General features: G+C 52.8%; 1 protein-coding gene across 12 annotated transcripts in view; it reads left to right on the top strand.

Annotated features, from left to right (window-relative positions):
* The first annotated feature begins 6,351 nt into the window (after positions 1–6,351).
* Positions 6,352–12,755, top strand: part of ODF2 (outer dense fiber of sperm tails 2) — a 37,685-nt gene continuing 31,281 nt past the window's right edge. Inside the window, exons 1-5 of one of the 12 annotated variants that reach the window (XM_039229448.1) lie at positions 7,652–7,731; positions 8,814–9,048; positions 10,644–10,734; positions 11,630–11,746; positions 12,029–12,154. In XM_039229448.1, the coding sequence (XP_039085379.1) occupies positions 9,017–9,048; positions 10,644–10,734; positions 11,630–11,746; positions 12,029–12,154 (366 nt within the window). In that variant the 5' untranslated portion in view covers positions 7,652–7,731; positions 8,814–9,016. Of the gene's footprint in view, positions 7,049–7,541; positions 7,732–8,502; positions 8,604–8,813; positions 9,049–10,643; positions 10,735–11,592; positions 11,747–12,028; positions 12,155–12,755 lie in introns of those variants that run through there. The other 11 variants (XM_039229447.1, XM_039229449.1, XM_039229445.1 and 8 more) reach the window with 11 other exon arrangements.

The raw sequence follows: 12,755 nt of genomic DNA, 5'->3' as shown, positions 1-12,755 counted from the left end.
GGCAGTCTCTGCAAACCTCAGTGTGCTCCCGCTGGCCATGGCATGGGCCCCTGCGGTGGGGGGTGGGGGTGGGGTGGGGTGGCTAGAAAATTGGGTTGAGTTATGCCTGCCCTTTCTAGCCCTATGACTTTGGACAAATGTAATGAGCTTTCTCTGGCCTCAGTTTTCAGCTCTGTAAAATGGGGTGAACACTGGTGTCGAGCTCACCGGATGTCGTGAGGCTTGATTAGCTCACGCAGGTGAGGGCCCTCCCTCCCTGGCACAGAGGGAATGGTGCGCTGATGGTTGCTGGCTTCACGGTAACCGTCCAGGCGGGATGGGCTTAGGAGGTCTGCCTGGGTCAGAAGAGAGTCAGAGCGGGGGAGGGGGGGTGTCTCTGGAAACAGATCATCTAACTTCCAGTTTCACCTTTGCCACTTGAGCCAGGTCCCTCTCCTCACTTTAAAAGCCTTCAGTTTCCTCCTCTGTAAAATGAAGAGGCATGACTAGATTTGCCCTCCAAGCTTGATGGTCTGAAAAGTGGTTCTCAAACTTTAAAGTAAACCTGAGTCACCCGCAGAACTTGTTAAAACACAGGTTGCTGAGCCGCATCCCGAGAATTTCTGATTCCCTATGTCCAGGGTGGGGTCCAAGATTTGCGTCTCTACCAAGTTCCGTGGTGGTGTTGACGCTGTTGGCGTGGGGACCACACTTCGAGAACCACTCGTTTAGGCAGCTGCAGAATCAATACGCTCAGTGAGGCCAGAGGCCCTCCAACCTCCCAGGGGCAGGGCCAGTGAGGTCCAGGCCAAAGGGTCTAAGAGGAGTCAAGCCTTGATAAGGCCTAGGAGAATTTTCTCTTCTGGCTCCACCCATAACTTGAAAGGAAAATCCAGGCCCACTGGGGAGAACAGATTCCTTCTCCCCAGGGCAGGGCTATGGCAGTTGCATCAGGGCCCTGGAGGAGACTCTCCTGGATGGAAAGAACTGATAATTAGGCCCTTGGGAGAATGGAGAGACAGGAGCCTAAGCCAGGGGTGGCGGGGCGGGGGGGGGGGGTTACACTCAGGGGCGCTCCTCCGCTGTGAGCTGCTGCCAGGGCTGGGGCTCAGTGCTGGGGCTGACACCTAGCTCCCTGACCTGTGGTTGTTTCTAACTAACAACAACAACAACAACAACAACAAAAAAGCCCACATTCGTTGTTGAAATTTGAAAAATAGAACAAGGAAAATCAATTGGGAGTGTTAACATTTTGAGATAGTGTCTACTGGTTTAAAACCAAAAAAGATAGGGGCGCCTGGGTGGCTCAGTCGGTTGGGTGTCTGACTTTGGCTCAGGTCATGATCTCATTGTTGGTGAGTTAGAGCCCCGCATCTGGCTCTGCGCTGACAGGTGGAAGCTTGGAGGCTGCTTCGGATTCTGTGTCTTCGTCTCTCTCTGCCCCTCCCCGGCTCATGAGCTATCTCTCTCTGTCTCAAAAATAAATAAACATTAAAAAAAAAAAAAAGATGTTTTAAGTAGCCACTCAGTGCAGAGACTGATGCAGGACTCGAACCCACGAATCATGAAATCATGACCTGAGCAGCGACCAAGAGTAGGTCTCTTAACCAACTGAGCCACCCAGGTGCCCCTGCTCTCCCTATTTTTATTTATTTATTTATTTTTTTGAGGAACCTCCATACTGTTTTCCACAGTGCCTGCACCAATTTACATTTCCATCAACAGTGCGAGAGGGTCCCTTTTTCTCCACTTCATCAACACTTGGGTATTTTTTTTTATACTATTCATTCTGACAGGTGTAGGATGATATCTCATTGCAGGTTTTTTTTTTCTGTGTTTTTCTTTACATTTATTTTGAGAGAGAAAGAGACAGAGAGAGAGAGAGAGAGAGAGAGAGAGAGAGAGAATCCCATGCAGGCTCTGTGGTGTTAGTGTGGAGCTCTACACAGGAGTTTGATCTCATGAATTAAACTGTGAGACCATGACCTGAGCCAAAATCAAGAATCCGATACTGAACCAACTAAGCCACCCAGGTGCCCCTCTCACTGTGGTTTGTATTTGCATTTTCCCACGAGGAGTGATATTGAACATCTTTTCATGTGTGATGGCTATGTATATGCCTTCTTTGGGAAAAATGTCTGTTAAGGTCCTCTGCCCATTTTTTCAGTGGATTATTTGGGGGCTTTTGGTGTGGAGTTGTATAGGTTCTTTATCTATTTTGGATATTAACCTCTCACCGGATATATCATTCACAAATATCTTCTCCCGTTCGGAGTTTGTCTTTTTGTTTCGTGGATGGTTTCTTTTACTGTGAAAGCTTTTTATTTTGGGGTAGTTCCAAGAGTCTTATTTTTGCTTTTGTTTCCCTAGCCTGAGAAAAAATGTTACTAAAGCTGATGTCAAAGAAATGACTGCCCGCATTTTCTTCTGACTACTGTCTGTTTGTAAATGCGGTGTACCACACATCTTTGCACTACCTTCCAGGGAGAAATACTACGCACAGAGTGTGCACTAGGCAAATGCATACTGCCTGCTACTAATTGGCTCCCCCCCAAAACCCCACAAAACTTCCTGGTCCATGTGGGGCCCTCTTTTTGCCTGAGCTATAGACAAGCCTCAGGGGACACCTCTTTCTCTTTTCCCTGAGTCTCTCACCCCTTTGGAAAGGTAAGGAAGGGTCAGTCCATAGAGGATCACACAGAGGAAAAGAAGGGCTGAAAGAGAATTCTCTTTAAGGTCTAAATCCTTGCATACTTTTTTTTTTTTTTTTCCTGAGAGACAGTGTGAGCAGGGGAGGGTCAGAGAGAGAGGGAGACACGGAGTCTGAAGCAGGCTCCAGGCTCCAAGCTCTCAGCACAGAGCCCGATGCGGGGCTTGAACCCACGAACCGCAAGATCATGACCTGAGTCGAAGTCCAGTGCTTAACCAACTGAGCCACCCAGGCGTTCCACATACCTTCTTGATTATTATGATATAGTACATTCCTAGGGCAGCCTGGCTGGCTCAGTATGTAAAACATGTGACTTTTAACCTAGGGGTTGTGAGCCTCACAATAGGTATGGAGATTACTTAAAAATAAAATCTTTAAATAAAAAAATAGAAGGGCGCCTGGGTGGCTCAGTCGGTTGAGCGTCTGTCTTTGGCTCAGGTCATGATCTCGCTCACGGGTTTGAGCCCTGTGTCAGGCTCTGTGCTGACAGCTAGCTCAGAGCCTGGAGCCTGCTTCAGATTCTGTGTCTCCCTCTCTCTCTGTCCCTTCTCTGCTCATGCTCCATCTCTCTCTCTCTCTCAAAATATTAAAAATTTTTAAAAAATGTTTTAATATAAATAAATACATATACATGTATGTCAAAGAGGATGTTAGTGTTTAAGGCTTTTAAAATATAATGGCTAGGTGTTCTGTCAAAGATTACATCAATTTTAATCATACTTGCAAAGTATGAGATGCTTGCTTTCCAACGTCCTCATCAGTGCTGAGTATTGCCCTTTATCTTATGTTTTATTTAAATAATCTTTATTTCTTAAAAAAATTTTTTTTCATTTATTTATTTTTGAGAGAGCGAGACCAGGAGGGGTGGGGGGCAGAGAGAGAGGGAAACACAGAATCCAAAGCAGGCTCCAGGCTCTGAGCTATCAGCACAGAGCCTGACGTGCGGCTCGAACCCACAAACCGTGAGATCGTGACCTGAGCCAAAGTCGGACGCTCAACCGACTGAGCCACCCAGGTGCCCCTAAATAATTTCTTTCTTTCTTTCTCTCTTTCTCTCTTTCTTTCTCTCTCTCTCTTTCTCTCTCTCTCTTTCTTTCTTTCTTTCTTTCTTTCAATTTACATCCAAGTTAGTTAGCATCTAGTGCAATAATGATTCCAGTAGAATCCAGTGTTTCATCCCCTATGTATAACACCCAGTGCTCATCAAGTGCCCTCCTAATGCCATTTACCCATTTAACCCACTCCCCCACCCACAGCCCTTCCAGCAACCCTCAGTCTGTTCTCTGTATTTAAGATATGTTTTGTTCCTCTCCCTGTTTTTACATCATTTTTAGTTCCCTTCCCTTATGTTCATTTGTTTTGCATCTTAAATTCCTCAGATGAGTGAAGTCATATGATAATTTCGTTTAGCATAATACCGTCCACATAGTTCCATCCACGTAGCTGCAAATGGCAAAATTTCATTCTTTTTGATAGCCGAGTAATACTCCATTATATATATATCCCACATCTTCTTTATCCATCCATCGATGGACATGTGAGCTCTTTCCATACTTTGGCTATTGCTGATAGCGCTTTTATTTATTTTTGTTTTGTTTTTTTGTTTTTTAAATTTATTTGTGAGAGCGAGAAAGAGACAGCGTGAGCAGGGGAGGGTCAGAGAGAGAGGGAGACACAGAATCCGAAGCAGGCTCCAGGCTCTGAGCTGGCTGTCAGCACAGAGCCCAACGCGGGGCTCGAACCCATGAACCATGAGATCATGCCCTGAGCCGAAGTCGGCGCTTAACCAACTGAGCCACCCAGGTGCCCCGCTGATAGCGCTTTTATAAACATTGGGGTGCATATGCTCCTTCGAAACAGCACACCTGTATCCCTTGGATAAATACCTAGTAGCACAATTGGGGATTTAGGGTAGTTCTATTTTTAACTTTTCAAGGAACCTCCATATTGTCTTCCAGAGTGGCTGCACCAGGTTGCCTCCCGCCAGCAGTGCAAAAGAGATCCTCTTTCTCTGCATCATCGGCAACATCTGTTGTTGCCTGGGTTAATTTTAGCCATTATGCCTGGTGTGAGGTGGTATCTCATTGTGGTTTTGATTTGTATTTCCCTGATGATGAGTGATGCTGAGCATTTTTTCATGTGTCTGTTGGCCATCTGGGTGGATGTCTTCTTTTGAAAAGCATCTATTCATGTCTTTTGCCCATTTCTTCACTGCATTATTTGTTTTTTGAGTTAAATTTATTTTTTCAGAGAGGGAGTGTGAGTGGGGGAGGGGCTGTGGGGGGGCAGAAGATCCAAAGCGGGCTCTGCACGGAGAGCAGCATGCCCCATGAGAGATCACCTGAGCCGAAGTCAGACGCTCAATGGACTGAGGCACCCAGGAGCCCCTGGGTATTGCCCTTTAATTTTTAAAAATGTTTTTATTTATTTCTGAGAGACAGAGAGACAGCGTGAGCAGGGAAGGGTCAGAGAGAGAGGGAGACACAGAGTCTGAAGCAGGCTCCAGGCTCCAAGCTGTCAGCACAGAGCCCGACGCGGGGCTTGAACCCACAAACCGCAAGATCATGACCTGAGTTGAAGTCCAACGCTCAACTGACTGAGCCACCCAGGTGCCCCTGGGTATTGCCGTTTAAAAAAAAGCAGTCAGGGCGGGGGGTGCCTGTGTGGCTCAGTTAAGCAACCGGCTCAGGTCATGATCTCGTGGTTTGTAAATTAGAAGCCTGGGTTGGGTGCAGTGCAGAGCCTGCTTGAGATTCTCTCTCTCCCTTTCTCGCTGCCCCTCCCCTGCTCCTTCTCTCTCTCTCCTCTCTCAATAAACAAACAAACTTAAAAAAAAATAAAAATAAAAAAAAGGTGGTCAATACTGGCCAGGCTCAAAGTGGCTTGTACTCAGAAAACATGGTTCAGGGCACCTGTGTAGCTCATCGGTTAAGCGTTGGACTTCGGCTCAGGTCATGATCTCCTGGCTCTTGGGTTTGTGCCCCATGTCTGGCTCCATGCTGACAGCTCAGAGCCTGGAGCTTGCTTTAGATTCTGTGTGTGTGTGTCTCTCTCTCTGCCCCTGCCCCACTCATGCTCTGTCTCTGTCTCTCAAAAATGAATAAACATTAAAAAAAATTAAATATGCTCCTTTTCTTCTCCATCCCACATCTTCCACACACTACAGGTGGTTCTGTACCTGTCTTTGGTCTCTCTTCTGCCACCCCCCCCCAACCTTCTGAGAAGCTTTTCCTCTTCCTCCTTCCTGTTACTCAGTGCTATGTGTGTGTGCACGCGCAAGCGCGCTTGCACGTGCGGTGACCTCTTGATTCTGTCCATTCTCAGATTTTCCATCACAAAAGCCCCAAAGAACTACACTGGTTGGGAAGGGCCCTCTTCAGATGGTGAAGAGGAAGAAAATCATGGCAAAATCCTTCAGTGAGTGGAGAGCGGAAAGCTTTAACCATGTCAGCTGGTCATGTCTGAGAGGTTGGCTGTGTGCTCCTTGAAGACTCGGTAGGGTGTGTTGGTTTAGGTAGGGGCGTTGAACTGGACTTAGCACACAGCAAGGACCTAATAAATATTGGTTCAGCGAATGTGGGAGCACTGAGAAATGATCAACAATTCTGTGCTGGGGGTAGCAAGAGACATTTTACTAAGATCTTTGATCTAGGCCCGGCAGCAAGAAGTTTACCTTGAGCAGCAAGAAGGACATCACTTCCTCTGAAGGGAAGAACTAAAAGATGGTGAGGACGTGGTGGGGAGGGGGTAAAATGGGGGCAGGTAGGGAGAAGGTAATTCTACTTGATGGCTTTATTTTTCTCCATGAAAAAGGAGACTTGGGAGTATGAGATGGGAGAGGCAAAGGTTTGGAAAAGCCACTTGGGAAGAGGAAAGGGATCTAGAGACAAATGGAAGAATTCTGGGCGGGGATGAGGGCTCAGCTGAAGGTGGAGGCCATGTGTAAGTTTCAGCCTTGCAGAACCTCAGGTGGTTGAATGATAGGTTATAGGGGACCCATCATTTATTCAACAGGTAGAAGATGAATGGACGTGGAGGGCTCCCTAACACCGGGGAGCGAATATGGTGGCCATTAGCCGATGAAAGCGAAGCCAGGAAAGCCGGTACAATGTGGAGAGCAGGGAGCTATTTCCGATTTCACGTGGGCCAGTTGCGTGACCCCGAGGGTGCATGGCTGAGGTGCAAGGGAAAGTCATGGACATGAGGATGTCAAGTGACCGAGGCCAGGTTGGCGTGAGGATGTTAAAGTCTCCCACAATCCAGGGCGGCACGGCGAGCCACGTGACAGCCCCCCTTGATTGGTCCACAGTGAAGCATAGTCGAGAAGATGGCGGCCCAGCGAGAACCTCATCGTGATAGGTGTGTACACACAGCAGCACCCAGGGTGCAGGAGGGCGGTGAGGAGCGAGGGGAACGCGGCCTGTTCCTCTGGTCTGGACAAGGGAAGAGGGGGAGCTGTGGGAAGGGGCGAGAGTCAGAATATGGGTCTTGTGCACCAACAGTGGAGTCCTGACGGGCGGGGCTGGATTTCAGAGGCTGCGCGTGGCTCCGGCCGCTAACTTGTTCTGTGTCCCCCAGTTGAAGCCCAGTTTCCTAACACGTTTCAAAGGGCCCGGAGTAGAGTTTTAGCGCTCCTTCCAGTTGGGGACCTCGAGCTTGGACCGCGACCGGGTAAAAATGGCGGAGGGTCAGCCAGGCCTTGAACGGCGGGGCAAGCCGGGGCAAGGCCCTCTAGTGGCGTCTCGCGTCTCCACGGCGACGGGGCGCATGGCCCGGACGTGGGCGGGGCTTCGTGTGGGGCGGGGCATCTCTGTGACGCCAGGGGCTGGGCCTAAATGGCGAAACCCGAGAGGCTCCCGGGGGGGTTTGAACTGGCCAATGGGCGAGCTGCCGACCGGGTGTCGGAAAAGGAGGCGGAAGCGGGGAGGAGTCGCCGCGGGAGCTGGACTGCATCCGCCGCGGCGTCTCCATGGCACGGCCCTGGCCTCCGACTTCAACGACTTCATAAGGAGGCGTTTCTGGGCGCAGCCGTGTCGCTCCTGGTGAGATGCCGCCGGCAGGCGGGACCCCGGGCGCTTCGGGGCGCCCCGCCGCCGGGCTGGGTCCCCGAGGGAGGGATGGTCCCTGCCGCTCTCCCTCCCCTTCGGCCGCCCCTGCTTCCAGCCCTCTGGCAGGCTCGTCCCGCTCCAGTCAGAATGTGGCCCCTGCCCCGCCCCCCCCTCCCCTGGCGCGGGCCCTCTTCTCCTCGCGCTAACGGGCGGGCCGGCAGCCTCCCACCTGGCCTGGCCTCCGGCAGGACTCTACTGCCACCTCTGCCTTCCCCGGCAGGGCCTCGCCCTTCTCTCTATGGGCAGAAACTGGTCCCCTCCTGCCCGCCGTCGGAGACTGGCCCCCCGCCCCCTGCCCGCCGGTGGGCGTCGCCCCGGCCGCCTCTCCTTCCCGGCCGGCTTCGGTTCGTCAGTTATTTGTCCGCGCTTCGTAGGCAGCGCTGTTCCCGGAGGGCCGTCCCCCGGCCGCCCGACCCTGCGGGAGCGGGACCACCAGTCCAGGGGGCCTCACCGGGGGTCCCGTCCCGCCCCCGGCACCACCCGGCGTCTGACCGGCTCTAACTCGGATACTAAGTCCCAGCGGCCGCTGGCTGTTGCGCCCGGGAGGATTTTGCTTTCGCCGTCGGGGGTACCCGCTTGCGGCGCGAACGCCCCTTTCCCGTGCGGCTGCCGCCCCTCCCGCCTTCAAATACTATTGGTTCTCTCTGGGTTTCTATTCTGTCGGGAACGCCCCCTTCTCCTAGGAGACAGTTGCTCTGGCCCCGCCCGGAATATTCCTCCAGCTCCCTTCGTGGGTTCCGGCCCTTTGGGGCCCTCTTGGGGACCTAGCCGGTCCCTCGCTCCACGCACGCCAGCCAACACCTCAGGTTTTCCCTCTACTGGGCACCCACTTCTCCTGGGTGGGGCCTGGGCGTGGTGGTCCTTGCCCTCGAAGTCCCGCCCCCTGTCCCTCCCTGGGGAGGGGAACTCCCCCCGCCCCGCCCCCCCCGCCCCCTGCGCCCTCTACCCACCTGCCAGCCGTCCATCCACTGCCCCGCAGGTCGCTCAGCCTCTCCTATCTCCCCCCACTTTGGCAGGACAGTTGCTGTGCGACTTGGACAGTAGAGGAGCGCCTCCCAAGTTTTCATCCAACTGCCACCCCCAAAGCTTCCACCCTCCTCCCCTCAGAGAGGACGTTTGATGCCGGGCCCCTGAGATTCTCATTGACAAGCCCCTCTGGGTCCCCCTGAGCAGAGCCTGCTGACCCAATTGCCCACCTTTGCGGCTTTGATGCCTAGCCATGTCTGCCTCATCCTCAGGCGGCTCCCCCAGGTACTGCCAACACGGGGGGCGCCTCGGCGGAAGGGCAGGGAAAGGTGGTCAGGGGCCCGCAGGCCAGGCTCACCGGAGGCTTCTCTTTTCAGCCTCCCTGTTCTGCGTGTTGAAAGTCTGGTTCATGACCTTGAGAAATCATTTCTAAAGGGGAGGAGGGGAAAAGTACACGCAGGCCATCCCAGCTCTGGCTCCCCTTGCCCTCCCTCCCCAGGTGCCCTATTTCCCCGGTGGCAAACAGGGTCACCATTGTTGTCTTCATGGAGCACTAGGCGTGCCTGTTCCTTTTGAAAGGAGGCTGCATGCAAATAAATCACAATGATGTGGGAGGTGGCAGTTAGCAAGGTGCCGCTGCAGTCCAGGTGATTAGATGTCAAGCCTGATGAGGGAGAGAGATTTCCTAAATCTCTTGGCTTTTGAGTGAGGAGGGGGGAAAAACAAACAAACCCGTCTATTCACTCAGATTTGGTATTCCTTGCCCAAATGATGATGAGGACGCAATAAATATTTTTTTCTTTTTCATCAAGGTGTAATATACGTACAGCAAGATGCATGCTAAAGTGCTCCAGAATTTTTTATGTTGCATCTTTAGGTTACATTATTTTCCCAGAAGTATTTGTGGGGAGGGTGAAGCCGTATTTTGGGGCTGCCAGGAGGTAGTAGTGGGTTGGATCAACTGAATTTTCCAAGTCCCCTTCTGTCGGGGCATTCTTGGATGCTCCGCTACCAAATATTGGAGATTAAACTTGTGTTGTATTTGCAAATCTGGTGATGGGGTTGTTTACATATAAGCATGATGAATTGCATGTATATTATTAAAAAAAAATCTCCAAAACAAAACTAACCCTGCTCCTCAAGACTTTAAAGGGTAGAAAGAGGTATATTTGGGGAAAGAGTAACTTTTCATCATCTTGTTTGTGTTAATTTCATGAAATTTGAGTTATAGGGACTTTGTTCCTGAGCCTACTGTTTTGTTGTTGTGGTGGTGGTGGTGGTTTTAGAGAGAGAGGGAGCTCTCAAGCAGGGTAGAGGGGTATAGGGAGAGAGAGAGAGAAAGAATCTTAAGCAGGCTTCACGTTTAGCTTGGAGCCTGAAGCGGGTTCCATCTCAGGACCCTGGGATCTTGACCTGAGCTGGAATAAAGAGTTGGCTGGCTGGCGGACTGAGCCTCCCATACACTCCCCTGCTGCTCTTTTTATGACGGTCATTCGCGGAGCATTTCTCCAGGGCCACCTCTGCTCTGGGCATAGCCCTGGGCGCTTTCACCCTTGGCCAGACCAGTACCTTGCCTGTGGCTCCCGCGCTGCCTGCTCTTTGCCACTTGACAGCCAGCATGACAGCTGGGCTTTTCAGCCAAAGGTCACAATACGTGTGATGCGATGGCAAGTTACCAGGTCAGCCCTGTGAATGCCCATCACTCCCTGTTTCCATCCCACTGCTGGGCACACCATGCGTGCTCGGTGCTCATGAAAAGGGGGCCAAGTGATTCCAGACTGGTTCTCCGAGCCCTAAGCTTGTGTGTGATTTCGGGAGATCTAAGAACTAGAAGAGCCATATTTTTCCGCTTACAGTCTGGTTCTTGTGCCTGGGTGCAGGTTTCCATCGTGTGGGAAGAACGGAGTTACAAGTCTCACGCAGAAAAAGGTTTTGAGGACACCCTGTGGCGCACCCAGTGTAACTGTGACGGTAGGTGACGTGCCCACGGAGCAGCCCTCGGATCTGCGGCCCCGCCTCCAACGCTTCTGCGCCCCTTTTCCAGGACCTGCCTTTCCCTGCTGGCGCCGCTGTGGCCCATCGCTCTGCTAGGTGCTCTGGCGCCTGGCCTGCTCGCTGATGGGGATGGTTTTTGTTCTTCGGCTGCTGGGTGTGAGGAGGTTGCCTTAACCCGACCCTTCCGAGGTCCAAAAAGTCTCGAGAACAACTTTTCCAAAAAAAAAAAAAAAAAGAGTAGAAGGAACGAGAAAAGCAGGGGGAAGGGCTAGTTGCTGGGGGTGGGGGGCGGGCGGGGGCTGTGCAGCTGGGGGGGGGGTCTGCCCTGCTCCTCTTTTCCTCGGAGTCTATGCAACCTTCTCAGCTCAGCACTTCCTCTCGCTTTCTGTGGCCGTCCTCTCTCTCCTGCCTACTGCCTGATTCGCTCTGTGCTCGCTCCATTCCGCGTGGCCCCCCGCGCTCATCTGCACGCCCAGTTCAGATTAGGGCGCAGGAGGAGGTCCCTGCTGTCCCACTGGGCTCCGCTAAGTCCCAGGGAACGTGTGCATTCCAGCAGGCTTAGATGGAGATGCAGCCCTGGGGAGCCCGGGGCTGGCTTTGGGCTCTTCTGTGGGACGGGCGGGCCTTACAGACCCGTCTCTTGAGCAGACCTAGGTCTCCGCAGCGGTCTGCGGCTGGCATCTCTGCAGGAGCCTGCAGGAATAGCATTGCTGCCTTGGGTCCCGCCCGCATGCTAGTAGTTGGTAGCTGTCCCGCTCGCTTGGTGGCTAGGCTTTCCCAGTGGCCCCCAGAGGCCGTGAGCTCTGTTTTTTATGCCAGTTTACTCGTCCACAGATCAACCTTTTTTGTGTTGTCCTCCCCCGCCTGCCAGAAGCGAACCATGAAGGACCGCTCTTCAACTCCCCCCTTACATGTCCACGTGGATGAGAACACTCCTGTCCACGTCCACATAAAAAAACTCCCGAAACCGCCAGCAGCCAGCAGCCAGGTAGGAGCGTGCCGGGCGGGCGAGGCCAAGGCCGCGGATCTGGGGGAGTCACCTCCCGGCCCGGCCTCCTCGTGCTTCGAACTCCAAAGGTTCCCGAGGCAAATGCACTTGCTCTCAGAGGTCAGCTGCCTGGTTAGAAGGTAGGCAGCCCTGTCATCCAGAAGCGGCAGCTGTGGCCTTAGTCAGAAGAGGCTCCCCTGTGGAGCTGGAAGTGGATGCCACCAGTGTGACGCCACGGCCAGCTGTGTGGGGAAGTGACCCTGGGTTTGTCCCTTTCCACAGAAATCTCATAAGCGCGGAATGAAAGGGGACACCGTGAATGTGCGGCGGAGTGTCCGGGTGAAAACCAAGGTACCTTGGATGCCCCCTGGAAAATCATCCGCCCGGCATGTGGGATGCAAGTGGGAGGTAGGCTCATTCTCGTTCAGGCTTTCCTTCTCGGACTGGTCAGGTTCTAGCAGGCCTCAAACTCGGTAGGATTCAGGGTTGGCGGTAGCTCTTAGAGAGGGCCCAGTTGGCCCAGAGAGGCCCCGAGCGCCTTCCGCACCCCTGCAAGCACGGGACGTTCTCGGGTCCTTACAAGCCTGCGGTGTGGTAGGTCGTGTTCTCCCAATGTACAGATGAGGAAACTGAGGTTCAGAGAGACGAAGCCCCAGAGAAAGCGGCAGAGCCGGAGCTGGGGCCCAGGGGTGTCTCATGCTAGATGGTGTGCCCTTGGCCTCTCTGGTTTGCACGTGTGGAGCCACACGTCTTTTCCCGTGTGACTGCGATAGTATCTGAGGCGTAATTTAGAGAGACCTGTGCCAGAAACGTGCCCGTCTAAGAAAGCAGCGCCTCTTCTGAGGCGGTCCCCACAAGAGCTCATGCGTGTACTCCACGGGTGTCCTCCAGCCCGCTTCTGGAGCCATCTCCTGGTTAACCGGTGCCTTCCGTATTAGTTGTGAAGGTGCCAAGAGAATTACAGTCCTTTTTGTAGCCATGCCGCAACATGTTTTGCATGTCCGTCCGT

Source organism: Hyaena hyaena, unplaced genomic scaffold (genome assembly GCF_003009895.1).
Source record: "Hyaena hyaena isolate Hyena2069 unplaced genomic scaffold, ASM300989v1 scaffold_38, whole genome shotgun sequence".
Lineage (NCBI taxonomy): Eukaryota > Metazoa > Chordata > Mammalia > Carnivora > Hyaenidae > Hyaena > Hyaena hyaena.
Note: the sequence above shows the minus strand (reverse complement) of the source record. Positions and strands in the feature narration are given on the sequence as shown.